General features: G+C 44.8%; 1 protein-coding gene across 3 annotated transcripts in view; it reads left to right on the top strand.

Annotated features, from left to right (window-relative positions):
• Window positions 1–26,753, top strand: part of EPHX2 (epoxide hydrolase 2) — a 42,621-nt gene that overhangs the window by 6,529 nt on the left and 9,339 nt on the right. For 2 of the 3 annotated variants that reach the window (XR_004985598.2, XM_036423785.2), the window contains exons 2-12: window positions 1,921–2,005; window positions 6,154–6,313; window positions 7,281–7,471; window positions 8,648–8,770; window positions 9,597–9,677; window positions 12,033–12,128; window positions 12,644–12,722; window positions 15,410–15,444; window positions 17,039–17,065; window positions 18,000–18,085; window positions 19,907–20,018. Coding sequence is in view for 2 of the 3 variants with exons in the window: in XM_036423785.2 (XP_036279678.1) it covers window positions 1,921–2,005; window positions 6,154–6,313; window positions 7,281–7,471; window positions 8,648–8,770; window positions 9,597–9,677; window positions 12,033–12,128; window positions 12,644–12,722; window positions 15,410–15,444; window positions 17,039–17,065; window positions 18,000–18,085; window positions 19,907–20,018 (1,075 nt within the window). In the remaining variant the exon portion in view is untranslated. The remainder of the gene's footprint in view (window positions 1–1,920; window positions 2,006–6,153; window positions 6,314–7,280; window positions 7,472–8,647; window positions 8,771–9,596; window positions 9,678–12,032; window positions 12,129–12,643; window positions 12,723–15,409; window positions 15,445–17,038; window positions 17,066–17,999; window positions 18,086–19,906; window positions 20,019–26,753) is intronic. The other variant, XM_036423788.2, reaches the window with a different exon arrangement.

Here is a 26,753-nt window from a genome sequence, read left to right as displayed (position 1 = left end):
GGGTTAGTATGAGGCCCCTTTTTGTCCACAAGCCTGTGCTGACTCTTGGCAGCATTGAATGGCAGTACACTGACCTGATGTCGGCCAACACTGGTCTTCTGCCCCACACCGCCACACCCGGGTCTGTTTAGCTTTCCTTCCTTTCAGCTTCCCCCACTCACTCAGGCCAAAACTTTCCCCAAGGCAGGTGAGTTACTTTGCCTTCAGTTTTATCATAGGACAGATCTGCTGCTTTCAGCTGGTCTGCCCAGTACTTTATCAGTTATGAAGGTATGGATTCAATATGTATAGAATCCCTTTGGGGGATGGGTAATGAGTTTTAGATATAATGGTAAATTTCAACCATTCAGTTATGTAAAAATCACTAACAGATTATTGTAGTTAACAGTGTAAGATTACATTTCATATATAGTTAATTATTTGTGGGAGCTTGAGGAGGTTTCGAAATATATGCAAAGTAATCTGATTTAAAATTATTGCTGGAGGGGAATGGGGATTTATGGTTTAATGTGCAGATTTTCCGGTTGGCAAAGATGTGAAGATGAAAATGTTCTGGAGATGGAATGTGGTGATGACTGCACAGCATTGCGGATGTACTTAATGCCACTGAGCTGTACACTTAAAAGTGGTTAAAATGTGCTCAGTGGTTGAGCATCAAACTATGAACCAGGAGGTCAAGGTTTGATTCTTAGTCATGGCATATACTCGGGTTGCAGGCTGGACCCCACTGGGGTCATGCAGGAGGATGCTGATCAATGATTCTCTTTCATCATTGATATTTCCCCCTCTCTTCCTCTCTGAGATCAATAAAAATACATATTTCTAAAAAGTGGTTAAAATGGCCCTAACCGGTTTGGCTCAGTGCCTGCAGACTGAAGGGTCCCAGGTTCGATTCCTGTCAGAGACATGTACCTTGGTTGCAGGCACATCCCCAGTAGGGGGTGTGCAGGAGGCAGCTGATTGATGTTTTTCTCTCATTGATATTTCTAACTCTCTATCCCTCTCCCTTCCTTCCCCTCTGTAAAAAAATCAATAAAATATATATATTTTTTAAAGTGGTTAAAATGGCCGAAACCGGTTTGGCTCAGTGGATAGAGCGTCGGCTTTCAGACTCAAGGGTCCCGGGTTCCATTCTGGTCAAGGGCATGTACCTTGGTTGTGGACACATCCCCAGTAAGGGGTGTGTAAGAGGCAGCTGATCAATGATTCTCTTTCATCGATGTTTCTAACTCTCTATCCCTCTCTCTTCCTCTCTGTAAAAAACCAATAAAATATATATATTTTTAAAAGTGGTTAAAATGGTCAGTTTTATGTTATGTATGTTTTACTACAACAAAACATGATTGCTAAATTTCCAATTTTATTGAAAACTAAAGTCAGTATTTTATTTATAACTATTTTGTTGAGGAATTTTAAGATTTATCTCTCTTAGCAACTTTTAACCATACTGTTCATTACATCTACATTGTGGTGGGCAGTTAGACAGACATGAGCAGAGCAAGGACAACAGTCCATGTACAGAAGGTCTCCAGGGTGGAAAGCCCCAGGTGCCTATCAATGGGAAAAACTGGGAAAATAAGGACTTTGCCCTCAGAGTAACCTTTCCTCCCCTAGCATATCACTGGTCATGAGGTTTAGACCCCCTGACCTTTCATATTGCTGGTCATGAAAGACACCCCCCCCCCAAGAGGGGAAATGAACTGGGGGGCCAGAGAATAGCCCTTAAGCATTAAGCCCCCAGGACATTGAGGTTCTGACCCTCAGTAAATACATTTAAGCATCAGGTGTATTTCAGCTCCAGGCCCATCATCCTCGCTCTGCTCATGTCTGTCTAACTGCCTACCACAGATATAAATGGTGTCTGTCCCCATTTGCCCCTGTGATGAAGCTGTCGGACATTTATGACATTGTGTCTTTCAGAGGCTTTCTCAATGAAATTTTCAAGAAAGGAGACCAGAATAGTTCCAGTTTTCGTCTCATGAGGGGAGAGATCATGTTTTCCCAGGTAAGTGACACCCTTGAGAAGGCATTCAGGGCCTTCATGTCCATCTCCTGCACCGACCATGGCCCTATGAGGGCAGAGCAGAGAGACATAGACATACCTCAATGACTGAGGTCTATGCCAGGGAGTTACAATAGCCAAAATAGCTTTTTTTTTTTTTTTTTTTTTTTTTTAATTGTGGTAAAATATACATACCATAAAATCTACCAACTTGATTATATTTAAATCTACAATTCAGTGGTATTAGTATATTCACATTGCATACCATCCATCTCTAGAACTCTTTGTCTTGCAAAATTGAAATTCTATACCCATTAAACAATAGCTTCCTTTTTATCTCTCCTCAGCCTTTAACTGCTGTTTAACTTTCTCTTTTTATATATTTAGGTACTTCAGGTGTCTTATGTTTGTGGAATCATGCAATATTTGTCTTTGTGTAACTGGTTTATTTCATTTAGCATAATGTCTTCAAGGTTCATCTGTCCTCACAAGACACCTGTCCTTTCTTACAGGAATGGAATTATCCTACCTAATAAAAGAGTAATATGCAAATTGACCGCACCTTCACTATGCCCAAGCTACATCCACCAGCCAATCAGGGCGAGTATGCAAATTAACCCAACCAAGATGGCGATTAATTTGCATATCAAGACAGTGTAGAAAGAAGCCAAGCACTGCAGAAGGGAGTGAAGCTGCAGAGAAGCAAGCAAGTGGGGCAGGGGGGAAGGAAGAGAAGCAGGCAGGGTGGGGAGAGGGAAGAGAAGCAGGCAGGGCCGGGGAGAGCACAGCAGGAAGCCCTATTGCAGGAATCTTCCTGCAACAGGCTACTAGTCTACAATAATAAAAGAGAAATATGCAAATTGACCATACTCCTCGATGCCTACCAGTTAATCAGGAGTGAGTATGCAAATTAACCTAACAAAGGTGGTGGGTTAATTTGCATATGCAGGCTTGTTGCAGCTGGGGACAGGGTGGCTGCTTGCACACGTGCTGGTACCAAGCAGCCTGCAGCCTGGGGACAGGCATCCTTGGGACCCAGGCCCCTCTGAGCCTGTAGCTCCGTGTGTAGCCCTGGAGCAGCTGAGGTCCCAGAATGACCCCTGGCCACTCTGGTTCTACACACAGAGGAGTGGAGTGGCCGGGAGAAGGGGGTAACATCCATGTCATGACAATGTGGTGGATATCCCTGCCCCACGGCTGCTTACACGCAGAATCACCATGCTGTTTTCCATAACTGATACACTATTTTACATTCCCCCCAACAGTGTACAAAGCTTCCAATTTTTTCACGTCTTTGCCAACCCACATTATTTTCTGTTTATTTTTTTTATAGTGGTCATCATTGGAGTAGCTATTGCCACTGGGGAGGGGTGTTAACTAATAACTATATAATGTGTGGACTGTGGGGGTCAGAGATCAGGATTTGAACCATAGTTCCCCCTTATAGATTGAGCGACCCCAGCAACTTGCTTAACCTCTCACAGTCTCAGTTTTGCCATCTATAAGATGAGAGTGATAATACTATCAATTTCACAGGTTGTTATTAAGTTTGAAAAGTGCTTAGCAGAGTGCCTGGTGCAGAGTAAGTGCTCAAAAAATAATAGTAATTACTGTTATTACAACCTCAATTATTTTTTTTAACAATGTCATCAGGATTGAAAACCATTTGAATTCTCTATTAGTGCGTCAAAGAAGAAAGGCTATTGAGAATCTACTCTATAAATACAGATAAAACCATCTATATTTTAAAAAATTTTTATGATTTACAGCCACTTATAGGTCAGCCAGAGAATTTTGGGCTTACTGTATAGGAAGCAAGAGCCCACTTTTTTTGTGAAGGCAAATGTGGTCTTAGTGTTTGGAGTATAATGAATTGCCCTTTAAAACTCTCTCTCTCTCTCTCTCTCTCTCTCTCTCTCTCTCTCTCTCTCTCACACACACACACACACACACACACACACACACACACAGACACACACACACACACAAACACACACACATTGTGGCAACTAGTGAATGAAAACTGGAATGATATTGGAAATAAGTATTACTAAGCTTGAACCAATTAAAAAGCTACAGTAATACTGTTGGAAAGTAAGGAAAGAAAGAAATACTATATATTTTCAATAAACATAGAAATTATAGAGAGAGTTTCTAGTAATTGCAGTGAAAAATCCTATACCCATTTAGTCTTTTTTTAGCCTGTGTATAGTTTCTAGGAAACATGTATAAGTTAGAGGAAAAGAGCTGAAAAGCCAGTTATACTAAGATAAAGGCTACTTAGATTCCATTTTTCTTTTAAAAAGTCATTAGAGGCTCAGTGCACAGATTCATGCAGTGGGAGGGGGGTTCCCTCAGCCTGGCCTGCACCCTTTTGCAATCCAAGACCCTCAGGGGATGTCCAACTGCCAGTTTAGACCCAATCCCCACAAGGCCGGGCCTAAACTAGCAGTCAGACATCCCCCGAGGGTTGTAGCAGTGCACCAAGCAGTGCAGGCGGCCAGGGCGGAGCCCGAGCCAGCACTAGGCCCCTTGCACTTATCCCGACCCGCTGTGCCTGCCGCTGGCCGCTGGGCAATGTTGCTGCGAAGTTGGGAGAGGCTGTGGAGTTGGAATAGGCTCCCACCGCCACAGCTGCGCTGGCCAGCCATGAGCATGGCTTCTGGCTGATCAGCACTCCCCCTATGGGAGCGCACTGACCACTAGGGGACAGCTCCTGCATTGAGCGTCTGCCCCCTGGTGGCCATTGTGTACCATAGTAACTGGTCGACTGGTTGTTCCAGTCATTCAGTCGTAACAGTCACATAGGCTTTTATATAGATAGATAGATAGATAGATAGATAGATAGATAGATATGTACCTTAGGAATGAATTCATCTTTGAACATTTATGTATATTGTACAAATAAAAAGTACAGAAAATATATGGCATGATGAGTTTTCACAAACTGAATATACCGTATTTTTCGGACCATAAGACGCACTTTTTTCCCCCCAGAAGTGGGGGGAAAAAAGTCCCTGCGTCTTATGGTCCAAATATAGCCTACACATATACTTTTAAAAAAAAGGTTTTTTACTTGCCCGGCTCTGTGTGGTCTCTGTGTGCTTGCCCGGCTCTAAAATGGTTCTAAATGCTGCTGTTTACTTTACAGGGTTGATTACATGTGTTTATGACTGTGATGTTGGGTTTTAATGCACATAAAATATTTTAGGACACTATTTGTTTCAGAATCTTTTTTTCTTCATTTCCCTTCTCTAAAAACTGGTGCGTCTTATGGTCCGGAGCGTCTTATGGTCCGAAAAATATGGTACCCTTGTCACCAGCACCCAGAAAAGAAATAAAACATTAACTTCAGGCTGGTGTGGCTCAGTTGGCTGAGTGCTGTCCCAAGCAATGACAAGTCAATGGTTCAATTCCTGGTCAGGGCACATTCCTGGGTTTCGGGCTTGATCCCCAGTAGGTGACATGCAAGAGGCAGCCAATCAATGTTTTCTTCTCTCTCACCAATGTTTCTTTCTTCCTCTCTCTCTAGAATCAATAAAAATGACTAAAAACAAATAAAACATTATCAGCCCCTTCTTCACACTTGCCCTCTAAGACTGCCATCCTGACTCTAACCTTATAGATTACTTCTGCTTATTTTGTACTTCATGTAAATGAGATCATGTAGGGACACTCCTTGGCATGTAGATGGCCATCTGCACCCCGTGTCCTCACAGCCCTTCCTCTGTGTGTGTCTGTTTTCTAATCTGTTTTAATAAGGACACCAGTCATATTGGATTAGAGCCAAACTATGACCTTATTTTACCCTGATCACCTCTTTAAAGACCCTATTTCCAAGGACAGTCACATTCTGAGGTCCTGGGAATTACAACTTCAACAAGAATTTAAAGGGGGCAGGGCACAATTCAGCTCATAGAAGGGCATTTGAGTATTTTCCAGTGTGGGGCTCTTAGGAATAATATTGCCATGAACATTTTGTACATGTTTTAAGTGAATATATGTAGACATTTCCATTTCCTGTAATGTATGTGTCCAGGAGTGAAATTGCTGAATCACAAGGAATGCACATTCAGATTTAGTAAATGCTGCCAAAAGCTTTTCCAATTGATTGTACCAACTGACAGTCCCTGGACAATTTACTTTTACAGTGGGTGTCACTTGTGGAAGAAGACTATAGGAAACACGCCGAGGATTCTGGAGTCAGCCTCCCAGAGAATTTCTCTGTCAGTCACATCTTTGGCCAGGCCATTTCAGCAAGGAAGGTCAACCACTCCATGCTTCAGGCAGTTCTCGCTCTCAAAAAAAAGGGTAAGGATCTAATACTGGCCATTTTCTGACCCAACCACACCAGAACCCCTGGTAGGGATACATCTAAATGTGTTTTGAGGTCACAAATTGTCTGGGCCTTGATGGAAAACTGTCATTAAAATATAGCCTCAAAGTAAGTTATACCAAATGGCAAAAAGCAGCACTATCAGAATGGCTGGGGAAATGAAAGAATTGAATTTAATAAAGTGATTGTTGCCAGAGACTGCCTTGTGAGCAAAATTCTCTCCCTCTGGTGACATCAGTAATGACCTGAATGGCCCAACCTCTTATCAGAGTGATGACATAAGGCCTTTTAAACAACTGTGACTTTTTTCAACCTCTGGTTGTCACAGGGATGGTCTGGATTCAGATGGTTTCAAATGGTGTAAGACATGAGATCATGTTCATTCAATGGCGATTTATTTAATATCAGAGCCCAAATCTTCATGAGTGTATTTGAAATCATTCCACCCACTTATCAGTAGATTTGCCTGCCTGTGGCTAAGGCACCCCATATTTCTCACTCACATTATGTGGAAAGTGTCACACCATCGACTCAGCTGTGCCTCGTCTCCAGTATCTCGGGGTTCTTGCTCCCTCTGGTTAGGCCGAGAAAGCCCGGGGCACTGCTATCTCTGTTTATCACCTTTCTCTCGTTTTGAAATGGGAATGCAGTCTCTGAAAGCCAAAGCAGGTGTTTTGAAATGCAGTGACACAGAGTGGAAGGTGTATGGGAAGGGCAGTCCGGAGGCAGATGCAGTATCTCCATCTGAGCCTCTGAAAGCCCTTAATATGCACAGTGGGCTCACTATCGTGTCCCTGTGTCAGGAGGTGCTTAAGGGTGACGATGATTCTTTCCCAGCATCAGGAGATTGATGTACGTGAGTAGAACCCTACGTGGCTCCAGGCAGAGCTTCTCGGGGCAAAGTTCTGTAGTGGGTCCGTTCACTGGTGACTTCTTGCTCAGGGTTTACAACCTGCATCCTCACCAACAACTGGCTGGATGACAGCACCCAGAGGAGCAGCCTGGCCCAGCTGATGTGGGACCTGAGGCCGCACTTTGACTTCCTGATAGAGTCATGTCGGATTGGAATGGCCAAGCCTGACCCTCAGATCTACAAGTTTATGTTGGACACCTTGAAGGCCAGCCCCAATGAGGTACATGGTAGATGCTTCCTTTCAGTCACTGGGAAAGAATGCTCTAGAGATATTGAAAACACACACACACACACACACACACACACACACACACCAAAAACAAACAAAAAAAACAAAAAAAAAAACTGAAGAGGAGTGAGCAGGTTGGGGATATCTGGGGCCTGGCAGGAAGGTTCTAGGTCCAGTGGCAGGTTCTACTTCTCTCAGGCCAGGACTTCTAAAGGACTTTTACCCATCTCTTCTAGAAAGTTCTACCAAAGATAGGCATCTGACCCCTCTTTGTGGCTTTTATAGGACCTTGATCAAAATAGGTATTATTGAAAACTCTTAGACCAGCTGCTTTCGTTTACCTATAAAAACAGGTCTCAACCCTGAGAGATTTTCCCAAGGCCACAAGGCCAGTCAGCGTCACCCCACCAAAGGGTGAACAGGAATGCGCTCCGATATTGCCATAGTCATCTAAGCACCCCTGTACCCCTAATTCCTGTCTTTATCCTGTCTCTAGATGACCTATTCTAAAACACTTTTTGCATTGTATTCCCCTACTCTAATCTAAAAAAGGTGATTGGGCCAAGATTAAATTTATTTCCCTGACATTTCTGACTCTTTCTTATTGGCCCCACCTCACCCACATCTGATCTGATGAAACCCTGAGTTCCATCATTGGGAATCCTTATCAGGCTCAATGAAAATCAGGAAGGCATTTCTCTAAAGCTTAGCTTCTGCTCTCCTAATTCCCCAGGTTAAGCATTATAACAATGCTCTAAATTTTTATATGCACATACACTGAGTGGCCAGATTATAATGATCTCTGAATGCATAATAAAAGGCTAATATTCAAATTGTCACCTTGACCAGGAGTTCGACCAGCAGGCAGGCAGGCCAACTGCCCATGCCCCCTTCCCCTGGCCAGGCAGGCTGGACCCCATCCATGCACAAATTCAAATTCATGTACTGGGCCTCTAAAATATGTGTGTGTGTGTGTGTATATATATATATATATATATATATATATATATATATACACTCAGTGGCCAGATTATTATGCATTCAGAGATCATAATAATCTGGCCAATCAGTGTAGATAGTCAATATGTATTTATTTTGGTGTTGTCGCTCATACATGAAGTTTGCTTTGGTTGAAGTGATGCTAGTGTCCATGCTATTTGGATTCAGGTTGTTTTCTTGGATGACATTGGGGCCAATCTGAAGCCAGCCCGTGATTTAGGAATGGTCACCATCCTCGTCCGCGACAGTGACATGGCCCTGCAAGAGCTGGAGAAAGTCACCGGGGTGCAGGTAACGCACGTCTGTGCTGAGTGGGATATCCTGTTCCTTGTCTCTGTTTAGGTACACGAGACAAAACAAGCCAGAGGAGAACCACTTTGGAGGCAGTTCACTGCTCCAGGCATGGTTCCCAGGGACCCACTGTGCAAGCACCATGGGGTTCTTGAAGAACACCTTGTTGCTTTCTCTGCAGAATAATGCTCTGAGAGCAAGAATCTGTACTAGTCAGAGTCAGGGGAACCAAGACAAGAGGGGGGCTTTTAAAGCCACCCCATTTTACTCTTTAGAGTGAATATTGAGAATCTAACTGCTAGGACTGCCCCAGTAGGCGTAGAGAGCCCAGCCCTCACCTTGTGTGTGCCAGGTCATGCTGCTGGCACTCAGGTATAGTTGTCTGGTTCCTCTTGGTTTACACCCTCATGCCAGTCTGAAGGAAGGCTGTGAGGTAAAATCTGTCCCTCACACTGAGGATGGGATATCCTTAATCACCTCCTGGGCACTGCCTGGCAATTAGCCTGCTCTGCCAAAGCTGAGGAACCTTTTGCTCTTTTGAGCCTACCTAAGATCACCCATCTCACCAAGTCCAGGAGTGACAGTAACACAAACCTTTTGCATAATGCTGTGCTTTGCTCAGGGTCGTTAGTGTAATGGAAGAGGAGGGAGGAGGTGGTGCCGCAGGAGAGGAGGATGGTTGGTCAGTCCCTGATGGAGGCTGTGGAAGGTGATCTGTGAGTTTGCTTCTAGGACCAGCACTCTGGAGTTTTGGACACTCACTCTGAGAACCCCTCATGAAAGGAAGCTGAAGACACCTCTCTCACTATGTACCTTCTACTTTCAGCTTCTCAAAACAGAAGTTGCAGCCTCTCTCCCAATCCCATGCAATCCAAGTGACATGAGCCATGGATATGTGCCAATCAAGGTGAGTGAGCACTTTCCCTCAGTCAGCTGAGTACTCTAACCAGGTCTAAAATGATTATGGAGACATTTGTTCAATATCAAGGGTAGTTGAATAGCCACTGATTATAGGGAAATCATATCTCCCACAAGCATAATTTCTCAAAAATCAATAGAAGACATGGACCATATGGGGGCAGCAGCCATAAATGTGGGCAGTGGGGTGCAGCCGACATGGTAAAATGGGCATCAGAGGATGAGTAGGATTTGAGTGTAAGAAAGTAGTCCTGGAAGCTACAGGTCAGAGTCAGTGTAGCCCCTCCTATAATCCTGGGTGGCCTAAAGGGGTGAACATTTCATAAGGCTCCTTCAGACCTCAACTCTATATTGATGAACAGTGAGGGGCTCATTGCCTGGGGCTGGGGCCTGGGCTGTAATCTTGTGTCTTCAACCCCACAGACTGGCTTATTCTTGTCATCCTCTTGATGCATATCCCACCACTTGTGATAGATTCCTCATTTTGCCTTGAAGAAGGGTGTCCAGAACTGTTTTACTGCCCCTGCCACCACCCAGATTCAAGAGCTGGAGCAATGACCTCTGGGGAGCCCCAGCTGAGCCCAGGCTCAGGGGGTGCTGTTGCATGCTTCTCCCTGGATAATAATGCAACCCAAACTGGGTTGTAATAGATCTTTCCCATTTTCCAGCTTTAAGGCAATTTTGTTAACTTGTCATTTAAAGCATGGGAAAGCACTTTTGCTGAGCTACTCAGCTGAGTCAAATACAAAGGAGCAAAATGGGCCTTTCGTTGGGATCCATTTAGAACAGAGGTTGATGAGGATCATTTGAGTGGACATCAGTACTATAACATTTTTCAATATAAGGAGTATGGAGTTTAAATTCCCTTTGCCAAATACTAAAGGGAAGACTGTGGAACATATTCTTTTTAAAATTTTTATTGACTAGAGGCCCAGTGCATGAATTCATGCACTGGTGAGGTCCAGCAGGCCTAGCCAGATGGGGGACACTGGGTTGGGGTGCCCACTCCGCGGCAGGGCCAGCAGGGGCGAGGGGCTATAGGCGTTCACTCTGTTTCATTCTATTTGCATATTACCCTTTTATTCTATAGGATTTGAGAGAGGGAGAGAGAGAAATATTGATTTGTTGTTCCACTTATTTATACATTCATTGGTTGATTCTTATACATGCCCTGACTACAAACCACAATCTTGGTATATCAGGACAATGCTCTAACTGAGCTACCTGGCTAGGGCAGTGGAACATATTCTGATAAAAAGATTGTAGTTCATGAATGGGTTTGTGAAAAGCCAGCCTAATATTTTCTTGAGCAAAATAGCTTGTTGGAAATCATGACCCAAACTTCCAGTTTGGAACACCTGCTTGGAGAAATCTGGGATGCAGCTAAACAGAATTGTTCTGAGTGAATTTCTATCATGTGAAGATGGTTTTTCTCTTTCATTTCCAGCAGTAAGTTGGAGAAAGTACATTTGAGAAAGATAGACTATATTTTGACTATATTTTGTATTGCTTTGGTTGGTTTTCTTAGGCCCCACTGCACTAGTCAGAGGAGCCTTAGCGCTATCCTGAACAACCAGCTTTCAGTGGCTGAACACCAGGTCTGCTTCTTGAACAGCACGGTCTAGTGGGGTGAGGAGTGGGCTCTCTCCACGCAGTCATGCAAGCATCCAAGCTCTTTCTTCTGCTGGTTCCACCTTCCTCAAGGCCCAATCCATTCAAGTTCAGACAGAAACAGAGAGGGAGGACTAAGCCCGGGAGGGTCTGGATGTAGCACACCTTTCTTTCACTCATGTCATTGGCCAGAACTCAGTCACATGGCCACACCCACTGCAAGGAAATGGGGGGAGATCTGAAGAGATCTCTGATATTGAGCCCTAGCAGCCTCTGCCACACCTACGTAGCCCAGGAAGGACTAGAAGTGTAGTAAACTTGGGGGGGGGGGGGGGGAATCATATTCAAGATACAAACAGCTTTTTACCAAATAATCCTGGTGTTCTGTATGTTAGCATGAATACTACACTCTGCACAAAACTGATCCCCAGTTTTAAATATTAAGAACATGACAAACCACACCAGAAACTCTAATTGTATAAAGGTCTTTTAAGGAAGATGCAAAGTTGTTTTGGTTTTGGGTTTTTCTCCCCCAACATTATAATCTTCCTTTCAAGTTTGACTAGTTGCCTCTTTTCAGACAACTTTCAGCCTTGGGATCTTAGGCTGAGAAATCTGGTCCATACAAGATCTGGAAATATGCTGAAATAGCCTAGATGGTCTGCAGAAGAGGGGTCTAGTTCTGGCTGGCCTGGTGCTGTGGTCACTTCCTGCTCACCTCTCTCTTCCACAGCCCGGGGTGCGTCTGCATTTCGTGGAGCAGGGCTCTGGCCCTGCTGTGTGCCTCTGCCATGGATTTCCTGAGAGCTGGTTCTCTTGGAGGTACCAGGTAAGGAAAACTGAGCAAAGGTACACCCCAGTCAGGTGAGACAAGGAGAAAGCCTAGATGGTGTGCCCCAGCCTGAATGTCATTAAGAAGCAAAACCTTACAGTGGAGCATTATTGCCAAAGTATGGCTGTGATATCGCAGAAATGTTGGGGCTGGAGATTGCTCCAGACCTCAGCTGTGTTAGCCCATGTGCCACCTTTGCAGATTAAAAAAGAAAAAGCAGACTTCTTCAAGACACTTTATGCCACCTGCCGGAAGTCTTTGCAATGATTATAGAAATCTGCAAAGCCTTTGCTAGGAAAGGTGCTCCCTTAGATGCGGCATTAGATGCAGTGCACAAACCCTGCCACCAGTGGTCCATGGCAGCCCAACCCAGGTGGGCTCGTTCCAGCTCCATGGAGATACCTGTTCATGTCAGGTGGCACTTTGGATTGAGCCAGAGGAAGCAAAGAGGGAGTGTCAGCCAAACGCTTATAAGACTATACTGGTAAGTACTTGAGTTGTTTGTTTTCTAGATCCCAGCTCTGGCCCAGGCGGGTTTCCGGGTACTGGCTGTGGACCTGAAAGGCTATGGAGAATCCTCCGCTCCTCCTGGTGGGTTAGCTGTTGGCCATGCCTTCTGACTACTGTTCACGCTCTCCACTGCACTGGCTTCCTCTGGTTCCAGGCCAGAGCAGGCAGTCCTTCAAGGGTGCCGACCATGTCCCTCCCCGTCCTGTAGTGTCCTCGGTTGATGCAGTTTGGGTCCCAGATGTCTCTGCTCCTCCTACTCTGGATGACTATGAGAAGCCCAATAGCCTGTGTCCTGAGGGTGTCTCCTGCTGGCTGGTGGGGATGTAGAGTGTGGGATGTACCATCCAGCTCCAGAACATTTTCATCCTGCAGAACTAGGACTCTATACCCGTTAAATAATAACTCTTCATTCCTCCTTCCCCAGTCCCTTGCAAGGACCCTTTTGCTTTCTGCCTCTTTGAAGCTGACTACCCTAGGGGCCTCATATAAGTGGATCAAACAGTATTTATCCTTTTGTGAATCGCTTATTTCACTTATGATAATGTCTTAAAGGTTCATTCATGTTGCATACAATTCCAATTTCCTTCTTTTTAAGGCTGAATAATATTCCATTGAATAGATATACCACATTTGTTTATCTGTTCATCCATCAACAGACCCTTGGGTTGCCTCCACCTGTTGACTGTTGTAAATAATGCTGCTTTGAACATGGGTGTGCAAATATCTGTATGAGTCCCTCTTTTCAGTTCTTTGGGTTATAAATCCAGAAGTCAAATTGCTAGATCATATGGCCATATTCTTAACCCAACATCTATGGATCCCAGTGGAAGTCTAACCAAGGGCGGGTATCAAGGAGCCTGTGAATCCCTGAGACCACATGTGGGTTTATGAGCATTTTTCATTGTTTTGATAAGTTTCAGAGGGGTCTTCAGCCAAGAACTGTTTAAGAACCCTAGGTCTGGAGGCAGGAACCTGAAACAACCAGGTTTGCCGCAAAACTCCTGGTCCCTCCAAGTGTCAGCTGTGCTGTTAGCCAACCCAGCTGTTCAAAACCCTTTTTTTGAGCTGCTTCCCCAATTTAAATTTAATTATTCCCCTAGTAATTAAATTGTAAAATAATTAAAATTTAATTACTAAAATGTCTATTCATCTATACTGCAATCTTCCCTGAATCCCCTAGGCATAACTTATAATTTATCATTCAGTCTAGAACATTATTAAAAGTAAAAGAAATACACTATTAATAATAGCACATATAAACTGAAACTGGAACTTACATTCACACCTGAATTATAACTCATTTAAAAAAAATATAAAACCATAATTTACACATTAACTATTGTTGAATATTTTTGTATAACATGAATTCTAAAGCCAAGCATAATAACTTAAAATACATACACACCAAGTTCACATCTTTTGTGTATAAGCTTTATATAATTTGTTAATAGGTTTTAAGTAACAAGTTATTTTCCCTAAAATTTTGAAGCCTTTGTCCCACTACTTTCTAGTTTCCCTGTTGCTACTGAGAAATCCCATGCCATTCTAGCCAATAGCCTTTCTATGTGACCATTTATTTTTTCTTCCTTACTCTTGATACTTCAGGGTCTTTTCTTTATCTGTTTATTATAAAATATTATGATATTATGCTTTGATATAGGTGTTGTTGTTTTATATACTTTGCTGGATACGTTTATCTTTCAGTTCTTGGAAAAATTTTTGAGTCATTTCTTCTGTAATTTTTCTTCCTTTTTCTTTTTCCTTTCTGGAATTGCTAATGTTAAAATAGTCATACTACTCAAAACAATCTACTAATACAGATTCAATGCAATCTCTATAAAAATCCCAATAGCTTTTTTTACAGAAAAAGAAAACACAATTTTGCATTTCATGTGGCTCCACAAAAGACCAATAGTCAAATCAACCAGAGAGAACAAAATGGAGGACTCACACATCCTGAAATATATTAGAAATATATTAAACCTACAGTAGTTAAAACAGGATGGTACTAGTATAAAGACAGATTCACAGACCAATGGAACAGGATATAGAGCCCAGAAATAAAGCCACCCGTATATGGTCAACTGCTCTTCAACAAGAGTGCCAACAACACACAATAGGGAGAGGATAGTCTTCTCAACAAATAGTGTTGGGAAAATGAAATATTCACATACAAAAGAATGAAATTGGACCCTTATATTACACCTTACCTTACAAAAAAAAAAAAAAAATCAACTCTCCTGGCCAGTGTTGCTCACAGTTCAATTTCTCAGGGCACATCCCAGTGTGGAGCGTGCAGGAGGCAGCCAATCAACTATTCTCTCTCATCATTGATGTTTCTATCTCTCTCTTTCTTCCTTCCTCTCTGAAATCAATAAAAAAATATATTTTTTTAAAAATAACTAAAAATGGAATAAAATTTAAATGTAAGACTTGAAACTAAAACCACTAGAAGAAAAACATAGGGAAAAAGCTTCATGACATTGGTCTTGGTAATGATTTCATGAATGTAACACCAAAACAATGATTTCTTTGATGTGGCGAAAACAAAAGCAAGCAAATAGACTGTTTTGATCTAAGAATTTAATAAGATTTATTTATTTTTGACAAACAGGCCCTTTTAGTTTGTTGGTAATTTTTAATCATGCAAATCAAATACACACTCACACACACACACACACACACACACACACACATATATATATATATATATATATATATATATATATATGTATATATATATATATATTTTTTTTTTTTAATTGCAGAAATAGAAGAATATTCCATGGAAACATTATGCAAGGTAAGAAGGGTCTTTGGGTAACATCTGTAATATCTTTTCCATCCTGGACTTTTTGCTGTTATAAGACAGAAATGTGGGTACTCATTTAAATCCTAGGGAAATGTCATTTCACAGAATTTAGGTGTAAATTCTTACTGAAAGTTGAGATGGCATTTCAGAATGATAGCCAGCGTTTGCTGTATGGAAGAGGAAACTGAGTCCCAGGGAGGGAAAGTCATTGTCTGAGGTCAACAGCCAGGAGAGCCACGTTTGAACCCTACAACAGCTCCCCCATCTCTCCTCTTAGCCACACCACCGGATTGTCTTTCCCTCCTGGGAATTTTAAATCACTATATTTTGGTAAAAGATGTTGGTGGCCAGACCTAAGGATTATTGTATGGAATGGTGACTGTAGTGGCATTCCTATTGTAAGATGGCCATAAGCACCTTGGGGGAGGAGGACCCTCATCTCTGAGCTTGCAGGGGGAGAAAGGGGCAGACTTTCTTAGAACCAAAGCAAAGGCTGGAGGGGTCAAGGGGAAGAAACAGGAAACTGGCAATAATGCTGATTACACTCAAATTACAAAAAGCCACCGTCTCAGAGTCACCACTCCTATGGTGCTGCCCCCATTCAGCCCTTCACGCAGTCTTTGCATCTCATAAGGGAGCATGGGTAAAAGCTTAATTTCCAGTTAGGGTTGTTTTTCCTTCCTCAATTTCTAATTCTTTGCCTCCCCCACTCTGTCACTTCTGAGAGGATGCTGGAAAGGGAAGGGAGATAACTCAAAAGCCAGTGAAATGATTGAATGTTGTGTTAGTTCCCTCAGGCTGACATAACAAAGTACTACAGACTGAGTGGCTAAAGCAACAGCAGTTTATTCTCCTGCCATTCTGGAGGCTAGAAGTCTGAGATCAGGGTGTCAGCAGGGTTTATTTGAGGCTTCTAGATGAGGCTTGAAGATGGCCATCTTCTCCCTGTGTCTTTACGTGGTTTTTCCTCTGTGTGCATCTATGTCCAGATCTCTTCTTCTTTTTTTAAAATATGTTTTTAATTGATTTTTTTTTTGAGAGAGAGAGAGAGAGAGAGAGAGAGAGAGAGAGAGAGAGAGAGAAAAGGAAGTGGGGGGGAGAGAGAGAGAGAGAGACACACACACAGACAGGCAGACAGACAGACAGACAGACAGACAGACATTGATGAGACATCTATTGGCTGCCTCTTACACACACCCTACTGGGGATTGAGCCTGCAGCCCAGGCATGTGCCCTGATGAGGAATTGATCTGGTGACCTCGCAGTGAATAGGACGATGTTCAACCAACTGAGCCACACTGACAGGGCTAAATCTCCTCTGCTTATAAGGACACCAGGCATTGGATTAGGGCTCACCCTAATGACCTCATTTTAACTTCCATCACCTTTTTAATGACCCCATCTTCAAGTACAGTCACATTTGGAGGTACCAAGGGTTAGGGCTTCAAGGGTTAGGGCTTCAAGCTATGAATTTTAGGGAGATCCAATTCAGTCCTAAACAAAGGCTGACACGGTAATTCTAATCTGGAAGTGGCTGAGGTGGGTGGATATAATTTCTGATTTTTTGGTGTGTTTTCTTTCTTAGGACCTGGTAACCTTCCTAGATAAATTGGTAAGTAATAATTTTGAACTGATCTCTCTGGAGAATTCTGTTTGGGTCTGGGCAATTAAAACAAGATGTAAGCCTTTCAAGGTGTTAGCTTTTGGAGCCCTCAAGCGGAGTAGCAGGTTCTAGGAAAGGCACACCTTGGGACAATGGGAGATGGGTGGTTAACCAGGAGAAGTTAACAAGGCAGAGATGAGTATTTATTTATTTATTTATTTGTTCATTCATTCATTCATTCATGAAAAGCATCTACCAGGGAATAGGATACTTCTGTTTGCTTGAGTCAAGAAGTTTGGAAGTTATCCTATAGGCTAATGTTTCACAACTTTTTAAAACTTACATTTCTTTTGAAATGTCTAAAATCAAATGCCTTCATTTAACATTATTTGGAACATCAAACTCAAAACAAATCAACAAGGGCGACCTATGAATATGCTTTTGCAGAGCACATGTACTATTCCTGAGATAATTACTCAGTGACAGCCTCCTCCCCTCCTCAGTTAGGCCATGGTGGAAAATGAAAACAGGGGAGGAGCAGCTAGGAGAGTGGGATTTATCACTTGCTAAGGGGTGTGAGAGTCAAGGGAAGAATCTGATATAGCTAATGAGTTCCAGGACAACACCCAGGCAGGGTTCCAAGTACTAATAAGTGAGGCAGATATGCCATGGTCCCTGACCTCTGCAGATTCTCAGGCCTAGGAATTGGCACTGGAACTTTTGAGTACACTGGGGACATCTAAGAGGACATGACCCAGTGTGGGCACCCCAGGCCTGATGCTGTAATGACCCTACGTGGTGTGATCAATGGAAAAGTCCCCAGGAAGTGACTGAGAGAACTGCATCTGAGGGTTGGGCCTAGGGGAGAGCACAGGCCTTGGGCTCTCAGGACTTCACCCCAGAAACCTACCCATATTTGCCTCCCTTCTTTATCCTTTGCTAGGGTATCCTGCAGGCGGTGTTCATTGGCCACGACTGGGGTGGCATGCTGGTGTGGAGCATGGCTCTCTTCTACCCTGAGAGAGTGAGGTAATTAGGCCGGGAGCAATAAGAATTTGGGTAAGACTGGAACTAAATTCCCATCAGAATTCATCCTTGAGTCTCAAACCCCAGAAAACGTCTTGAAAACAAATAGGTTATCTGGGAAGGTACCACCTTAGCTCCTTTATGCCCTTTGACACATTAATAAGGATGGCTTAATGAGCTAATATCTTAGAGAGTGAGGCCTGTCCCAGTTACTGGTAGTGGGACAGGTAATTCAGAGACAGTATTCAGTGGGCATTCGGGAGAAGGAGGGGAACGTGGGGGTGGGGGTGGGGGCACCCACGACACAGCAGGGGTGTTGGGTTTATAGAATTAAGCATCAGGAGAGACTAGTCCTGGACAGGGAGTCAGAAAATGTGGCTTCCAATTTTGCCCTGAGTTGGCTGTGTGACAGACAAATCACTTCATTAGGCCTGTGTCCTCAGCCACAAAGTGGCCACCTGACTATGCAGCCTGCAGCGTGCTGCACAGATGTCCGGCTAGAAAGGCATTTCACGGTCGCCGTCATATCTTTCATGATTGTTCTTAGAAAGGCGTTCCAAAGCTGCAGCGGGAGCTTTCAGGTGGGTTTCGAATCCAGAGAGGGGTGGTATTTGCAGCCACATTCCTTTGGAGCTGGCAACCAAAATTAAAACTTGTCTGATTTCCCGTTTCAGCCTGGGATCTTAGCAAGTTAAATAAGCATTATCCTTACCCGCCATCTGGACTTCTCTAACGAATCCAGTTCCTTTTTATTTGACTAAGTTTATGAGAACGGAAACACAGGAGAACCAGGTTCAGCTCAACCCCAGCTCAAATGGTAGTGTGGGATCAAAGACTAAGAAAAAGCAAACATTTTCTAAAATATGTAAATATAATTTATTCACACTCTTGCTTTTCTGATCTCTTTGGTTTCTCTCTGTGTCCTCCCTCATTCAAAGGCAAAATAAGAGCTCAGTTCTTAACAATAGGATTCATCAAAAAGTTTCTCTACCTACCGGGTGAGAAGCCAAGTTCAGATTCCCACCAGGTCTTCCATGGCACCCAGATCCAGAAATGTTTTACCCCCCTGAGCGACCACGGGATTCTGTGCTGTTCTCACGCTTATATCACAGTCTGTCTCATAGTAAAGTCATGGGTGTATTTGTCTAGCTTTCCTTATTAAGTTATAATAAGCTCCTTGAGTACTGATTTTGTATTTTTTTTCTCCCCTAGTATATATCATGAAATTACACTCAATACAGGAGAGACACAGTGAGTGAAGGAAGGGAAAAATGCTAAAAACTAGGGAGAAATTGTAGTGTTCAATATTCTGATCAAGGTTGATACACTACATGTAAGTTGTGTGTGTGCTCTGTCTGCAAGTGAGAAATACTGCAGTTTAATGGGGATGGGGTAGGCTGGGGAGGGGATACACTGGGATTGGAGTCAAGAAATCTGAGTGCGGCCGAAACCGGTTTGGCTCAGTGGTAGAGCATCGGTCTGCGGACTGAAAGGTCGCAGGTTCGATTCCGGTCAAGGGCATGTACATTGGTTGCGGGCACATCCCCGGTAGGGGGTGTGCAAGAGGCAGCTGGTTGATGTTTCTCTCTCATCGAAGTTTCTAGCTCTCTATCTCTCTCCCTTCCTCTATGTAAAAAATCAATAAAATATATGTATTTTTTAAAAAATCTGAGTGCAGATCCCATTCTCGCACACACTGATGTGTAAGAGCTTGTGCACATCACTTTCCCGCTTTGAGCTTTGGCTTGATGTGTAAGGTCCTTTCTGGTCCTTATAGACTGTCGTCTTACAGGGTCTAAGTCTTGGTGCCTCTTCTTCCCATAGGGCAGTGGCAAGTTTGAATACTCCCTTCATGCCAGCAAACCCCAATGTGCCCCTGATGGAGATAATCAAAGCCAATCCTGTTTTTAGTTACCAGCTCTATTTCCAGGAACCGGTAAGTTTGGGGCCTTGAGATCAGTGACCCCAGCAAGGTATTGTTCTTCTTTCCCCTTTCTCTCCCCTCCCCATTGGCTTGATGTAACGCTGTCCTCTTTAATTTTCTGTGGCTTTAGTCATAAATTATTGTACAGGTGGGCTCAGGTGAAACTGACTCCAGAGCTCAGCTGGTCCTTTCCAGGTGATGGCGTGTGTGTGTGTGTGTGTGTGTGTGTGTGTGTGTGTGTGTGTTTGTATTTGGGGTGGTGAGAAGAACCGGGTTCTCCTGCTTCTCCACAACTGTGGAGTGGGAGCTGAGCACTAGTTTGGAGCTGTTTCCTCTTATTCCTCTGCCTGATATTGGGGTAGAACCCACTTCTTGTTGGTGACAGCCCCTGGCCTCTTGCTTCCCTCCTTCCTTCCTTGATGGGGAGGGACCTGGTATATCGGCTTCTTGAGGAGTAAGGTTTGTGATCACAGGAGCCTAAAAGCCCTGCACTGGCCCTTTGTGTGCTTTGGGAGATGTGGAGGGGTTCTTAGGTGTCATCCCATGTGCCCCAACACCCAGGATGCCTCTTGGAGCTTGGGTGATATGTGTGATGGGGTGTCACGGCCACATTTCATGGGGATTCACTGAGAGCAGCAATGTGAGCCAGCATCATCTGCCTCCCTAACCCCCATAGCTGACCTCAGCTGTGGGGGCACCTGCTCATCATTCATTTGTGGACTGTGGACCCCAATGTCCGGCTATATCCGGGTAATTCCAGAAAGGATAAAAGAAGTTTCCTTAACACTGTAAAAAGAGAAGATGGATTCAATTCATTAATCAAGAACACAAGAGTGTTTCCTCACGTCTCTCACCCAGCTTTTGACTTTCCGATGCTTGAAGGTCGTACCATTTATAGCAAAGGTCACAACCAACCCAGTTTTAGTGTGTGTGTGTGTGTGTGTGTGTGTGTGTGTGTGTGTATGTGTGTGTGTGTGTTTTATAATATACTAGAGGCCCTGTGCATGGATTTGTACACTGGGGGGGGGGGGGAGGAGAGAGAAGAGACCCTCAGCCTGGCCAGTGCTCTCTCACAATCCAGGACCCCTCGGGGGATGTAGCAGTGTGCCAAGCAGCAGGTGGCCAGGGAGTAGCCCAAGCCAGGGCCAGGCCCTGTGTTCATCCCAGCCCACTGTGCCTGGTGCCACCGCTTGGTAGCACTGCTACCGAGCTGGGAGAGGCTCTCGCCACCTCCGCCACAGCTGCTCTCACCAGCCATGATCCCAGCTTCTGGCTGAGCAGTGCACCCCAGTGAGAGCACACTGACCATCAGAGGGCAGCTCCTGCATTGAGCGTCTGCCCCTGGTGGTCAGTGCGTGTCATGGCAACTGGTTGACGAAATGTTCAGTCTTAACTGTCACTTACACTTTTATATATATAGATTTTTACTTATTTCTGAGAGGACAGGAGAGAGAGAGAGAGAGAGAGAGAGAGAGAGAGAGAGAGAGAGAGAGAGAGAGAGAGAGAGAGAGAGAGAAATATCAGTGATGAGAGAGAATCATTGACCGGCTGCCTCCTGCATACCCCACACTGGGGAATCAAGCCTGCAACCTGAGCATGTGCCCTGATCCAGATTCAAACCATGACCTCCTGGTTCATAGATTGATGCTCAGCCACTGAACCATGCTGGCTGGGCGACAACCACCCCAATTTTGATTCAGTGAGTAACTTTTCTCTAAGAGATGGTGCCTCGAAAGAGGAAGTTTTTATTTGAGCACTAACCTAACCCATTCAGTAAGATGCCAGATGTGTCCAGCAATATCATGAAAAGACACTCAAAGTATCACATTCTCCACTGAAGCCAGAGCCCTCCTGAGCCACAGCCTGGAGTGTGGGAAGAGTCAGCTTCCTCACGTTTGAATGGAGACAAAATGACCTTAATTAGTCTGAAGCCGCCCTGCTCTTGAAGAAAGGGTATGATTAGGTGGCACAGTAGTCAGTTAGGGCTTCCATAGCAACGTACCGTGGACTGAGTGACTTAAACAACAGAATTTAAAATATATATATATTTTATTGATTTTTCACAGAGAGGAAGAGAGAGGAATAGAGTTAGAAATATCAATAAGAGAGAGTCATCGATCAGCTGCCTCTTGCACACCCTCCCACCGGGAATGCGCCCGCAACCAAGGTACATGCCCTTGACCGGAATCGAACTCGGGACCCTCAGTCCTCAGGCCAATGCTCTATCCACTGAGCCAAACCAGTTTAGGCTTAAACAACGGAATTTAATATCACTGATTTCTGGAGGCCAGAAGTCCAAGATCAAGGTTCTACTGGGCTGGTTTCTACAAAGCCTCCTCCTTTGTTTGTCGATGGCCCCCTTCTCCCTGTGTCCTCATCACATGTGTCAAACACAAGGCCCGCGGGCCAAATCCGTCCCGCCAGGCCTTGCAATGTGGCCCGCACCGCGCTGTCATCACTGCACTCCGCTGCGTTTCCATCACAATGACAGTTTATGACTGTTCAGTAAACCATTCGGCCCACGATTTAGGCTAGATTTTAGATTTTGGCCCCTTCTCTGATTGAGTTCGACACCCCTACCTCACATGGTATAGCCTCTGTGCGGCTGTCTCTGTGTCCAAAATTCCTCTCCTCATAAGGACGCCTCTCTCAGACCCTATCTCCCAGGACCGTTACTTTCTGAGCTGCTAGGGATCAGGACTTTATAGGAACTTCGGGGAGACATAGTTCAGCCCGTAACAGGTGGGTAAAGGAAGAAGAGACTGTCCCTTGTGAAGGAAATAGGAGGATGACAACAGGAGGGGGACAGTGTGGAAGGAGGGTGGGGACTGTGAGAAACAGGCATTTGGGGATGCAATCCATGAGTGGGACTGGAAGGAGGTAGCTTCCTTGTGGAAAGGAGCCCCAAGTTGTAGTCGATGTCAGCGGAAGTGGAGCTCATCACCCTATCACAGGTGGCCCGTGAAGATCCTCTCAGCTGGACTAGAAGCCGGAGGCCAGTCTAAGGTGTGATGTTCTGCTTGTCGCCCTTTCCCTGGGGTTGGCTTCACCTGGTACCACACGCTGGGGAAGCATCTGGTGAGGGAGAGGAAAGCAAATGGTGGATCTTGGTTCTTGAGTGGCAGCTGCTTGGCCTCTGGGAATTGAGGAGGGGACAGAGCGCCACACTAAATTGGAAAGCTGGTTTGGGTCCCTATCACCTCTTATTTGACCCATTTTTAATCTCTGGCTCTGCGTGGCTCCCACCACGGGAGTCCAACCCCTCCCACTGCCCTCTGTGTGCCCAGAGCTTCCCTCCCAGAGCACCCACCCCACAGGCCTCTGCATGCACCTTTGTCACTTCTCACCCTTGTACCTTCTCCCCTAGCCCCGCCTCAAGCCCTGTGCATAGGTTACAATAGGCCCTCAACACTCAGGCCCCGCCAGTGGGGTCCCCCGTGTGGAGAATCCAGAGGGAGAGGGAGGGGGTGGGGTTTCGGGTCCACTTTTTTCTCTTCTACCTCTTTTTTTTTCTTTTCTTCTCTTTTTCATCCTTTTGACTGAATATTTGTAAGAGGACTCCTAGCTGCTGTGAAACAAAGGTGCCCTGTAATGAGGGATTGAGCATTACAAATATGTTCAACGGTCAGAAATGTTTTAACTAGTATTACTTGTGAAGAATTAATATTCATCATTTCATCTAGCGCATATTTGTGCATCTTCTAGTTTGTGCCCTCAAAGGGCTACAGGGTTCCCCAAGGTTTCTTCAGACTACACTTTGAGAAATACTGCTTTAAAAAAAGCAGTATTTGTGTAATTACAGGAAATAGAAAAAAGGAAGTAATAGCTTCACTGTATATGGTGTTTTGATCAAACTTAATCAGTGGGATTAAGCTCATTAAAGTTATTTTTATTTTTATTATTTTTATTACTTTTAAGTTGTAAAATACACATAACATCAAATTTACCATTTTAACCATTTCAAGTGTACAGTTCAATGGCATTCAGCGCATTCACATTGTTATGCAACCATCACCACCATCTCTCCAGAGCTCGCTTCATCTTGCAGAACTGAAACTGTTCCCGTTAAACATTAACTCCCCACTCACTACCCGCCCCCGCCACCCCCCCCCCCCAACCCTGGCAGCACCCATGCTGCTTTCTGCCTCTGAATCTCACTCCTCTAAGTGGAATTCTCCGGTGTTTGTCCTTTTGTGTCTGGCTTATTTCACTTAGCAGTACGTCCTCAGGGTTCATTCACACTGTAGCACGTGTCAGAGTGTCCTTTCTCTTTCCGGCAATGATAGCCTGCTGTACGTGACCTTGGTTTCTTCATTCGTCCATCGATGGACAGTGGGGTTGCAGCTATTGCTTTTTTGAGTGTCGGATGCGGTTAGTTGTGTTCACAACAGGCCTGTGGCATCTCTCCCTGCTTTCCCGCTGAGCAAGCAGAGACTGACGAGCTTACTAACTGGCTGAGAATAGGTGCACGACGGGTTCAGGATGTTGACCTGGTCTTACTTGACTTAGAACCCATGGTGGGAAGGAGCTTGGACTTGATTGTGTCTTGTGTGTCCCAGAAGAGAGGGGAGGAGCAAGCGAGGATAAGCTCGAAGTCTTCATTGGAACAGTGACCTCAGGGGAAAGGCAGTTCCAGCGGGACGGTGAGGTTTCAAAGGTTGATACAGTCATTGTGAGAAAATCAGTACCTCTGTTGTTCTCTTACAGCAGCTGGGTGTAACATCTAGAGTAGGGGTGTCGAACTCAATCAGAGAAGGGGCCAAAATCTAAAATCCAGCCTAAATCGCGGGCCGAATGGTTTACTGAACAGTCATAAACTGTCATTGTGATGGAAACACAGTGGAGTGCAGTGATGACAGCGCGGTGCGGGCCACATTGCAAGGCCTGGCGGGACGGATTTGGCCCGCGGGCCTTGTGTTTGACACATGTGATCTAGAGGAAGAGTTTGGGGGTGGTTTGTTCTTAAGAGCAAAGCTTCTTGTCAGGGAAACGGTGGGTGTTGAAACCAGTGGTCTGGCCACCGCCAGGAGCCCAGGAATCCTGCTGGCATGCTCTGGGTAAGCACAGAGCAGAGTCTTAAGGAGAAACCGTGCACCTGGTTCTGCCAGCATGCCTGCTACCTACTGAGAGATGGAACAAGTCCCTTCCCATCTCTGGCCCTCGGCATCCTCTCGGAAAAAGGATGGTCTCACTGGATGGTTTTCAAATAGGTTATAGCTGCAAATGTAAGCTGAATCCAGGCCAATAACTTAAATATGACAGGTACAACTGTGCTTCAGGGATGGCTGTTGGTAGACAGCCTTCCTTCCTATCTCTCCTCCCAAATCGGTTCCCATTGCTCTCCAGCCTGGAGGAATCATCCCTGAGGGCTCAAGGTCATTCCAGACTCTTTCAGCCTAAGGAAGGCTCCTCTGTGCCGCCCTTTCCACCTCCTGCTCTAGTTTGCAGAGCACTGTGGGGCGTGGCTTAGGCACATTCCAAGTTTAGATCCAGCCCCACCCTCAGCTCTTTGAACCCTTAGCCCACGTGTTTACTATCTTGCCCTGAGAATGTGCCAGGTCTGGTGGAAACCAATACTAAAAGGTGTGTTTTTCTTTGCTTGGTGAAGAAGGGATAATAGGCTTTGCATTTGCACTAGTAAGAAAAGGAGGACGAGGAGGCAGCAAAGACAAAAAAAAAATGAGCTTTTAAAAAAAGTACTGAGTTGTGTGAAATAAGTCAAATCCCCCTTCCCTCATCTAGAACTAGCTACTGTGAATGGTTTGGTATTTCCCATTTAAAAAATAAATGCTTTTAAATGTGTGTGTGTGTGTGTGTGTGTGTGTGCACGCACATGAATGTATACATATTTTTTAGTATAAATTGAACCATTTTGCTTTTTTATTCAATAGATCTTAGACAGATTTTCCTATCAGTACATATAGATTTACCTTATTCCTTTTCAGATGGACTATGATTCATTTCACCCGTCTTCAACTTTATCATGGTTTTGTTTTTGTGCCATTCATGAAAGACACTCTTGGCATTTCATTTTTGTTTTCTTCAGTGGGTGGTATTATGTTACAGTGAAAAGAACCAAACACTGAGGGGCTTGAGTCTGGGGTTCTCGTTTCCAGCCTGGCCATTTATAATCCACCTTCGAACAAGCTCACACCTCAGCCCGAGGGTCTTCATCCTCAGATGGCCTTCCCATCTCAGTGCCGTGTGACCAGCGAGTGTGGCATCAGAGTGACGCGGGAAGCCACGGCCGCTCTGAGGCCTGACTCCTCTATCTCGTCTGCCTGGCCCAGCTGCGGGGAATAATAGTTTTCTCCTTTTGCCCAGGCATCAGATGCCTCTATCCCCTGGCATCCTCAACCCAGAGACAACCCTGTTTTCTGGCGTGCTTTGAGAGAACTTGGCCCAGAGTTTCACAGAAATTCCAGTTATCATCAAGTAGACGGAACATGAATCAGAGCTGCTGTCTCCGGCCCGCTGATGAGAGGGCGGCTCCCATGTCCCCTGTGAGACAGCGCCTGTGGTCTTGGCTGCTTAGGCCCAGAAGCTGCCCACACTCACGCTTTGTGGGAGCTCCCTGGATTTTCTATGGACCCTCTTGGCATCTGTTCGCTCTTGAAGGACCATTTGAGAGCCAAAGCCCCGCCCAGACCTCTGGCCTGCGACTATGCCTCCACGCACTGAGATCCACCCCTGGGCTCCTGAACAGCCGTGGTTTCTGGGACGGGGCTGCTCTCAATAAATAAGCGC

The sequence above is a fragment of the Pipistrellus kuhlii genome, unplaced genomic scaffold, assembly GCF_014108245.1.
Source record: "Pipistrellus kuhlii isolate mPipKuh1 unplaced genomic scaffold, mPipKuh1.p scaffold_m20_p_8, whole genome shotgun sequence".
Classification (NCBI taxonomy): Eukaryota; Metazoa; Chordata; class Mammalia; order Chiroptera; family Vespertilionidae; genus Pipistrellus; species Pipistrellus kuhlii.
Note: the sequence above shows the minus strand (reverse complement) of the source record. Positions and strands in the feature narration are given on the sequence as shown.